This window comes from Anarrhichthys ocellatus, unplaced genomic scaffold, assembly GCF_004355925.1.
Source record: "Anarrhichthys ocellatus isolate YVR2014 unplaced genomic scaffold, GSC_Weel_1.0 scaffold103, whole genome shotgun sequence".
NCBI lineage: Eukaryota > Metazoa > Chordata > Actinopteri > Perciformes > Anarhichadidae > Anarrhichthys > Anarrhichthys ocellatus.
In genome coordinates this window covers 862,301-872,301 of record NW_022280133.1, presented here as the reverse complement: position 1 = coordinate 872,301, position 10,001 = coordinate 862,301, and the positions used below count along the sequence as shown (strand labels likewise).

The following is a 10,001-nucleotide window of genomic DNA, read 5'->3' as shown; positions in this document are numbered from 1 at the left end:
TTGACCTTTAGCTGTCAAGTGTACCCAGACTTCTGATTGTGCTTTACTCATGTAGATTTCAGCCTCAACTTGACTGGGCTGCAATCAAGCAACGCCTACGCTTGCCTTTAATATCTAACGGGAATAAATAGGATAGTTTATATTACAATAAAATAAAAAGTTAATACCATTTAAATTACATGGGTTGAATTATTATGGACACGTTGCAAATCTTTCTCCAAGCTATTTTAGTTATACTACAGTATTAAGGAGTCAGACATCGCCGATGGAGTGTTTCTCATGAATTTTAACAAGAGTGCTGTGGCTTTTTGAGGCCATTTCAAGGTGGCACGCAGCTCTCCGTCAGTCAATCTGAGGAGCGAGTGTTAAAGCAACTCTGTCTTGACCCTATAATCAGGTGTCTGTCTGTCTCTGCCCTATTGTTGCAGAAGAATGGAAGAAAAAAGGAACTCCTGTTTTTTGCTTGTTAAACATGAAAGCAGTGTGACTCTTTCGTCCCTGTAGGCATCGACACACTTAATGGAAACACTTGAGGTGCTCTGGGTGTCAAAGCAAATGTTTTAAGATGACATCAAATGGCAAATCTGCAGCTGTGATGGATTCGTTTTTTGTTTTTTCTTCATCACTGTAGAGTCATAGCCTCGTAAAAAATCAAATTGCAGAAATAGTGTGGTTTGGATGGCCTTCGAAAAGTGCATGGGCAATGGTCATCCAGTTTATTGTGCACTGATTGCACTGATCTCCACCCGTCGATACATGCTCTCCTTCAGCCATTATTATCCATGCAGAATAGCCCCCCCCTCCCTGAGTTTCTTTGTGCATGCAGGGTCATATTTAAATAGGTTCACTGAGTTATCTGAAAACCTGTTAAACTTGTGTTTGTTTGGTATTTCTTGTTTTATTCCAATAAGAATTTTGGAAGGCATATTAAAGCAAAGGTAAAGGGGTTGCGCAATCGTCCTCTGTGTAGCTTTAAAAAAAAGTTTTAATTATAAACCACACCATTCCTACACTGATTTGGAGAAGGTCATATCTGCAATTTCTGCTTGCCTGGTCTTCTATTCTCGTAAGACCTTCCTCTCATACCTGCCGTCTATCCAGAAAACTGTATAATTGTATTGTGAAAAAAAGATCCTGGCACTTACTATTTGTCACTTATTTTTAGATTTAATTGCATTTCAAGCACTGCAGTAAGGCTGCCTCAACCTTAGATCCCTCACAGTAAATGGCACCTATAACGAATTAGACTTTTCTATCAAGGTCAACATACATTGAGACGTATTGTGACTCAAATCCTAACATGTTGCACTTTATAAATGGCTACATTTCAATTATTCTAACCTACAACTCTCAATTCAAAATGAAGAAGGGTTGACTGTGAAAAATCTGGCTCACTGACGAAGAGCAAATTGAGCAAAATGTTTATAGTATAATAGTAGGCTACCTGAGGTATTGATTAAAGAATGTTTCTTAATTCGGCAGGCAAATGCTGCATTCAAATAAAAATTAAAAGTTTACATTGTTTTGATTTTTATTGTAAACGTGACTTTCAAATATGTGTGTGTGTGTGTGTGTGTGTGTGTGTGTGTGTGTGTGTGTGTTTATATGATCCTTGTGTAAACGTTTTTTTAAACCTATTCTCAAAATTAAAAGTTTTCTATTATTATTATGTGTTATTATTGTAGCCTGGCAGTAGTATCACTAGTAGCAGTAGAGGTAGCAGAGGCAGTTGAACGTTGATGTGTGTATTGCTCTGTATTGTCTCTTTTCATCTCCATTCAGAAACGCTGCAGTTGTGGTCACGTGACCAGCCCGCTGCCTAATCACGTCGTTCAAATGATGTGACGCACTGACGCACGAGATTCAAAGTTGGCCGCAACGTCCCTGTTGAGATACTCTTGAGTAGCACAACTTTTTCAGCCGCAGCTGAAGCTTGTGGGAAGCTTATACAAGTTCTATATACATATCTTCATGTTTTCACACGAGTGAAGTGGGGTTTTCGTTGTCGGAATGGACGGTAAAGTCATTGGACCGGGCCCGTACCGGGCGACCAAGCTGGTGAGTCTGTCGGTAACGTTAGCGAGGCGTACACATAAATGTGACGTCGAGAAGCTTAATGTTACATTTTAACGCTACAATGTAACGTTAGCTAAATTAAATGTGTCAAGTTTGTTTGATGTTAGAGTACGTTCATTGCCGTGATCATTTAAATTGCATTCAAACAGTAAGCACGCAAACAAGGATAACATACTTTAGAGCTTCCTCAGTCCTACATTTAACGTTAGTTAGGTTAGTTAATTAATGTTAGTTAAGCTAGTTTAACAGTTGATTTACTAAATTCACGCATTTTGTCCTCACGAAAAAAAAGGAAGGCTTGCAAAACGGTACTAAAAGTGTGTTAGAAGAGTCAACAAAAGCAACTTGTGAGGAGAAATGGTGCTCTGCCCCGAGGTGGGTAAACCATAGCAACACAAACACCTTCAACCTTAACCGACATGTTGTAACGTTAATGTAGTTGTGACTCTTACCGAAACCATGCAGCAGTGTCGTTACGCGTCTAGTATAACCTCATTCACATGGATATACAACAAGGTGTTTACATTCTGAGTAACTGCACATGTAACGTTACCTAACTGTTCAAAGTAACGTGAATGCTATAGTTAGTGTTCATACTGCATCGTGTCCTTGGCGTGAGGAGCTTCTTTTCTTCACTTCATGTAAAAGCCTCGCACATACCGTGCTGTTATGTCAGGTGTTTCTATCCAGCTCACTGTCTGTGAGCGAAATCATACACTGCATTTTAAAGGCCAATTTGTACAAGACTACTGTGTTAATTCACCCAGCCATGTTATTCAAAGCTTTCCTGTAAGCCTTTTTTTCAAAGCAGACATTTTGACTTTGTCACATGAAGAAAGGTGCTGTCCTAATAACGTTAACACCGGCGGCTTCATGCTGAAAAGTGTTCCACTGGCACAATAGCAGGACCCTGAAACCAAAGCAGCCAAATGGATTTCAGCCTTCATTCATTTTTATTATTTGAACCTGTTCCTTTCTTACCGTGACATGTCAAAATGTTAAAAGAAAAAGAAGGTCGAATAAAATAAATCAGGCGCGATGAGATACAGAGTTTGCCATTGCACCTGAAAAACAATTTTCCTCTTTTCTGTGATCCGGTTTATTTTGCTACAGTATGTGTCTCTTTAGGCTTTCGTCTATCCATTTTCAGCTGTTGTATGTCGCGTTTGGGCCATCTGGTGTAAAAATGCAGTTTATTAAGGCGTCTTCTATACAAAGAAAGGTTACAAGTACATTGTAAATACACAAGCCATTTTTTTTTTTTCTCAGAGAAGAAACTGAAAAACCGATTACCTGCCACCTGCTGCCCCAAAAAAGACCTATGAGGTGGAGCGTCATGCAGAGCTGTCTACGAGGACAGAACCTTTTCTGCATCTTGTTGTAATGAAAGAGCAGTCCTGTACCTTCTCTCATTACGCTCGAGGCTAACTTATTGGCTGCTTGTCTTACGTTTTTACATTTTCCCAACCACACATTTAGCTCTATTTAAAATTCAGACTAGCCACAGTGGGCATCATTTGCTTCAGTTTGTTACTCTCCTGGGTTGTAATGGCCTTGTGTAGACAACTTCCCTCTCTCTATCTCTATTACTTTCTACTTCTATCTGTTGTTTTCTTTCCCATCTGGAGAGCTGATGATCCCTAACCCCTGCACTATAAGGAGGACATAATGTTCTTTTTCTATTAGTGTTTGTGCACAGATTTGATGGTGTAATATAAATGTAGTCTATAAAATGAAGAACATGCACAGTATTTTATATTCCATATGGATGTATACTTTTGTCTACGGTTGCTTTATGCATCGTTATTTTACAGTAATCAGAAAAATGTTCCAAACAGCTTTCATAGCTCTGAAAATAGGAACTTGTTGAATGCATAAACTGCTGTTATCTGGGCTCAATCAGAGCTGTAGCTTCAGTGAAACATTTGTGTGCCATATCTTAATATATATATATTACATTAGATTGCCGAGGAACACTCACTTGATTTGCTGTCCGTGACAAACGTCATGCAGCATTTGTCACTCATGATTGTCTCCCTTTGTCACTTTTGTTTCCTTATTGTGCAGTGGAATGAAACCATTAAACTGTTCCGCGGAGGCATGCCGCTGAGAAGGCACTGGGCACACTTCCGCTGCTTTGATTGCAGTTTCACGGGGTCCGAGGCTGTCGATTACCTGCACGAGCTGCTGAGGCGCAACTACAACTTTGGGCCTGAGGTGAGGCGCTACCAGACTCTGCAGCTGCTCAGGAAGTTCCTCAAGGCCCACGTCATTGAAGACGTCAAAGGACGCCACGGGACGGAGGACTTTGAGGACAATGGTCATCTGTACAGGTACTACTTAGTCATCCTGTGCTGTAACTCATGTTAGTTGATACACCGTTGGCATCGTTGCTGCATCTTCACAGCTTGTTCCTTCGGCTGAGCCCAGTGCCGTTGACTTTCTCTCCAGGTTCCCGACCTCGTCCCCCCTGAAGTCTTTTCCAACGAGGCCTCTGTTGAGGGACAGCAGTGACCTTCCTCGACTCATTCGCTGGGACGACTACGAAGACTTGCCTCAGCGGGAGAACATCGCGCCCCTGAAGTCTTCGGTCATGGTGAGAAAGAGAAAAAAGTGTTTTGGCTCCTCCGCTGCTCGCATAGACTCATGCTGTGCTTTAAGTGTGTTAGCAGATGCCAACTTAATAGAGAGCAAATGGTAAGATATTTTACTACTGGGTCATTTACATCATTCTGCACTTAAGGTTACTGAAAAGTTCAAATCAAAGGTCAGTTTAATGTAATGCAGGACAAGAGTCCAGCAGAACACACTCCTTCACTTTTACTTTTTGTTCAGACTGCTGCTGTAGTGGCTTCTTTGTTGCACTGTGTTGTGTTGGACAGCATTATATCGGAGGGTGTTTTTAATATTTTGTCCACCATCTTTACATGTATGGATCAACAAAGACCGCAGAAAGACCACATATTATAGTGTAATACATTACCGTAAAAAGTACATTCTGAACCGTACCATCACCATTGAGTTAAGATCAACGCATCATGGACACAATGACAACAATTGAAACATTTCTTTTACGAAGTTTAACCCTGGTAGGATTTCTTACATAAACATGTATTGTATGTTGTACTGTATGTCTGTATTGAATTGAACATGTTGATTCATGTCTCTGTTCCTTTTTTTTGGATCAGACCTCAGACCTGTGGAACAAGCGGCACAGTGTAGCTATTGGGGATGTGCACGAGTGCAAGCTCATACGAAGGAAGGAGATCACTCCAAAGCAAGTGGACCACATCTGGAAATCAATGACCGTTGCACAGTATGTAACCCTTTTACATAACTGATTAAACACTTTCACTGTTCATGTTGTTTGTGTCTATTGGTAGTCGTTCCAAGTTGTTTTATTTAAGGCTTCGGCACCCCTTTAAAGAACATGTTCTATCATGTCACCCATATGCACAACATGCATATAAAGTATGTACACAGATGTGGAAAAACTCCTTAACTGTCAGCCGTGAGTTGTCACATCGTTAGCTACGGCAGGAACCGTAACATAAAACGTAGTTGTGCTACGACACGTTATTGAAAGACTCGAGGCACCCCAGGGTGACGCAACACCCAGTTCGGGAACCACTGCTCCAGATACTTGATGCCCACTCTGTTTTAGTTTACAGGGAGTGCTGGGTCTGCAGTCAATGGACGGAGTTTTGAACCCCACGCATGTCAACGGCAAGCACATTGTTCACAATGTGTTCAGCGTGAATAAGACGGGCATCGTCGTACTGGAGAACAAAGCCGGTAAGATGCATTTGAGTCACAATTAGACAAACTGCAGCTTCTATATTATGACTCACCCATCTCTCTCTCATCTCCAGAGGACATGCCATATTGGGTGGTATCAGCAATGAAATGCCTCGCCAATTGTAAGTATACATTATAAGCTCACTTTAAAAATAACTTGTAAAAATATAAAAAACAATCACCATCTGCATTGGAGCCGGGACTGCAGCGGGTCCAAGTACCTGAAGGACAAAAAAGTAAAACGACTGATGAAGCCTCCAGTCCATTAATGGTCCTTTTTAAAGACTAGGTGCCATATTTCCCAGATGGTTGATGGTTCACTTCATGTTGAACTGTTCATACATTATGTAAATGCATGTGTGTGTGTGTGTGTGAGTGTGCGCACATACACCATCAAATCTAAAGCACCATTTTTGTGTGTGTATGTGCCTGTTTTCAGCATAAACAGGGGATAACAGTATGTTTCTTGTCTTCTCTCTCAGGGCCTAATGGCAATGAAAGCAAACAGCCAGTGTACCCGGGTTTTGAGAGGGATGTTCTGAGAACAGTAGCAGATTACTTTCAGAGACTCAGAGAACCACTTCTGACTTTCCATCTGTATGAAGTCTTTGTCAACATTCTCAGTGAGTGCTTCGCCGTGTGCATCAAAGACCGATATTGCTACGCTGCTACAGATAAACAGTCGCCGGTGTTCATTTTGTACCCAGCCTGTATGTTTGCTCTCAGTATCAGGACTCGTCTCTCCTCGTATCTCTGCAGGTCTGCTGCACGAGCAACAAGTAGCCACTGAGGCTCTTCAAGTCTGCTGTCTCCTGCTGCCGCCACCCAATCGGAGACGCCTCCAGCTTTTGATGCGCCTCATGGCCCGCGTCTGCCAGAATCCCCACCTGCCTCCACTCAATGACGCCATTGCTACCCGCACGCTGGTACAAATACCATAAGTCTTTTTCCTACATGTCTTTGTATGTAAGATAGACTACAAACAATATAATATGAATATGATATGTCCGGAATCCTTGCTCCCGCTCTGAATCTGCCCATGTGGAGCAGAGTGTCGCTGGGAGTTGATTTGTAATCCGTCTCTGTCTAGATGGTGCAGATGTTCTCACACTGCGTCCTGGGCTCAGTGGATGAGATGGACTTGGACGAGCTGCTTGCCACCAAACTGGTGATCTTTATGATGGAGCACCACAACACCATCTTCCAAGTTCCTTCCAAGCTGCGTTGCCAGGTCGAGGAGCACCTGTCCCACCTCAAAAGAGTTCAAGTCAGTAGCCTTTCTCCACTTACAGCTCATTCATGAAACGACAAAGACATATCTTTGGATCATTTGTAGAGATGCACTGTCTGACCTGCCGATTCCAATTTCCTTTCTTTCTAAGAACTATAATTAACATCTTACACAAACCTTTTTTTTAATGAACATTTTAAATGTAATTGTATGTCCATAATAAGACATTGACTGTTAAATAGCTTACATTTTTTCAAAAACTCTAGCAAATTACAGGACCTATTGTCACACAAGCAAATATCACAATAAAATTGCTCCACGTTACTGGAGAAATCAAATCCAACTGAAAAAGATTCTCAGTATGTCCAACTTCATCGAACATGAGCTGTATGTCTTCACTCACGCTGAAGAACGTGTGTGTGGCTGTGACGTTACTGTCTGTGCCGCTGTATGCACTGCGTAAAACCATCAGCTGACAACTGACCAATCGGTGCATCTCTAATCATTTATGAAGACAATGTGCCAGATTGATTCCATCCTCTTGCCAAGCAGTGTGGTACAGTCACTGATACCACACTAGGTTTGATAATTATAAAAGCCACATAAGATCAGGACATTACATCCATCTCTATGTTAATGCGAGTGGAAAACACTTGTTGCACTAGCTTGAGGCAATTACCATCAACTACTACTGCTACTGCTAAAACCAACTAGTTGTTAGTTTAGTGTCCCGTCAGGCTAAATAACCGGTTTGCTTTTGTAGTAAACTGAGGTGGGGTCAGCCGGTCAGCAGCATTTACCTCTGTGTGTGACAATATTTGAGTCTGAAGTCATGGAGCCAATTACATAAATCTAGTTTAAACATCGATATATTAAATGGCAGCAGTATTGCTCATCCAGTCGCTACGCTATCACTGCTGCACTGAAACCTGGTGCTCATATATCTGTTGCTATGGGAAACACCACACAATATCAGAGCTGATGCCTTAGTAGTCTATAAGGGTTTCACTTGTAGTCCCCACTGCTTCAAGGTCAACGTGTTGTTTGGTTTTCCTGCCGTCTTGATCGCTGTCATGTAGTGAGAGGAGAGGGCCTCTTATGTTAGTCCTCTGTGCACAGTTGGTTCATATTGATGTGCATGTGTTTTTCTTTTGGCAGGTACATCAGAAAATGTAGAACACAGACTGTATTCTGTGTTTTACATTATTTGGCCTTCAGGTGATTGATTTCATCTTTTAGCAAACGGTGGATGCATAAGCTTACACATCCCACACTGAAGACTGAAAACATTTCATTCTAGCTGAATGCTGTAAAAGAGATTTTAAAATGTTAACCCCCCCCCCCTGCACACTTAATATCTTAGGTGTCCTGTATTTGTCCTATTAATTATCTACGTCAGACAGTTCTGGGTATCATGTAGGCATACATAGCTACCCACTGTGTTGTATAACAGTACAGTGACTGAGAGGCTAGATCATCAACAATCAACATGAATCCTTAACAAATGGACAATAGTTGCAGTCGATGTCACAGATATGCTGTATTTACTAGCTAGTGAGTAGGTCGGGTTATTGGCTCCAGTTTTTCTATATATTTTGCATTTTGAGTTGTAATGTGGGCACATTGACATTAATTATTGATGATTATGCAGTCAATAAATACATTCCATATGTACTTTAAAAGCAGGGGAGCAAATATTCACAATATCCTAGTTTGTGTCACACCAGTGTATTACTAATTCTGTACATTCCTTTGTGTCTTCCATCAGATCAAATACGCAGGTTCAGATACAGACTTCAGCGCCTCTCCAGCTTTTTGTAAACAGATCCGCCGGGTGGAGGCTGAGGAGCACAAGGTGATAGGAACCCAGACCCCTCTGCAGGCGCTGCTGGAAGGCCTGATCGCAGACAAAGAACTCCCGCCCAAGGACAAGAGGAAAAGGCTTAAGCAGGTGTGGCTTTACTATTTTTAAATGCTTAAACTACAAATGTCGTTAAGTGTAGCTCCTGGAGGAGGGGCCTCTTTCAAGTCCTGATGGTCAAAATCAGACTGCTCTTGAGCAATATCCTGTCAAATTTACTTTTCAGCCGTTTGTGTTTAAGACTTGTATTTTAGTATGTTTAGGTGAGTATGTCTTTGGTGTGCACGTACTGTACAGTAATATCCTCCCCTTATCAGTTCCAGAGGTCGTACCCAGAAGTCTACCACAACCGGTTTCCCACTGAGGAAAGCAAAGCGGCCGTAGTGCCTGAGAAAGCCCCACGACTCAAACCTCACCTCATGTTCTTCAACCTCAAGCAGCCCTTCCAGAGGAGCTGGAGTTTTAGGGCGTGATCCGCCACACAAGTCAGCATCAGCGTCATGAGACAAAGAACAGTGTGGCCGGTATGGTGCCCTGATCACAAAACAGCACTGTTAAACCAAGCAAATAACTTTAAAGGCCAGTTCACACAAATGCACACAATAATAACACTAACAATAATAATAATTCATATTATAATAGGTCATTCCCACTGACACCCAGTGCAAAATACATGTGGATGGCTGAACTGACCCTTTGAACAAATACATTTTACTGGGTTGCTATAATACTTGACGGTACACTAACACTATGAGAGGCGCTGATGTTTCTTTAAATGAACTCTAATAGTTGTTCACACATTGTGTGTTGGTACATTCTTCTACTAAGGCACTGTCTGTTAGATCTAGTGAGGGCCGCCAGTGACTGACACTGTTGGTTCAAATGCAATGATAGGTCGTTAGGTGTTAACATTATAGGTTGTGAAAAGTTAATAACCAAGTGCATCATACTCTGAAAACATTTCCATTGGTATTTAGTTTTGCACTATAACAAAAAATATTCTGATGCATTTGTTGGTATGAATTAGTCTTCAAA

General features: G+C 41.6%; 1 protein-coding gene across 1 annotated transcript; it reads left to right on the top strand.

The window, feature by feature from the left end:
* Positions 1 to 1,886: 1,886 nt before the first annotated feature.
* Positions 1,887 to 9,441, top strand: LOC116399169 (DEP domain-containing protein 1B). The gene is made up of 11 exons (XM_031876124.1): positions 1,887 to 2,058; positions 4,144 to 4,409; positions 4,528 to 4,672; positions 5,265 to 5,392; positions 5,741 to 5,871; positions 5,949 to 5,996; positions 6,357 to 6,497; positions 6,634 to 6,800; positions 6,965 to 7,141; positions 8,874 to 9,056; positions 9,284 to 9,441. Exons 1-11 carry the CDS (start codon positions 2,011 to 2,013, stop codon positions 9,437 to 9,439), a joined length of 1,590 nt encoding a protein of 529 aa, XP_031731984.1. The 5' UTR covers positions 1,887 to 2,010; the 3' UTR covers positions 9,440 to 9,441.
* Positions 9,442 to 10,001: the final 560 nt, after the last annotated feature.

Excerpts from the sequence above, each read along its gene's own strand:
- LOC116399169 (XM_031876124.1), top strand. The coding sequence starts at position 2,011 with ATGGACGGTAAAGTCATTGGACCGGGCCCGTACCGGGCGACCAAGCTG. Across the intron at positions 2,059-4,143 it reads CGTACCGGGCGACCAAGCTG|TGGAATGAAACCATTAAACT; the intron begins GTGAGTCTGTCG and ends CTTATTGTGCAG. Across the intron at positions 9,057-9,283 it reads AGAGGAAAAGGCTTAAGCAG|TTCCAGAGGTCGTACCCAGA; the intron begins GTGTGGCTTTAC and ends TCCCCTTATCAG.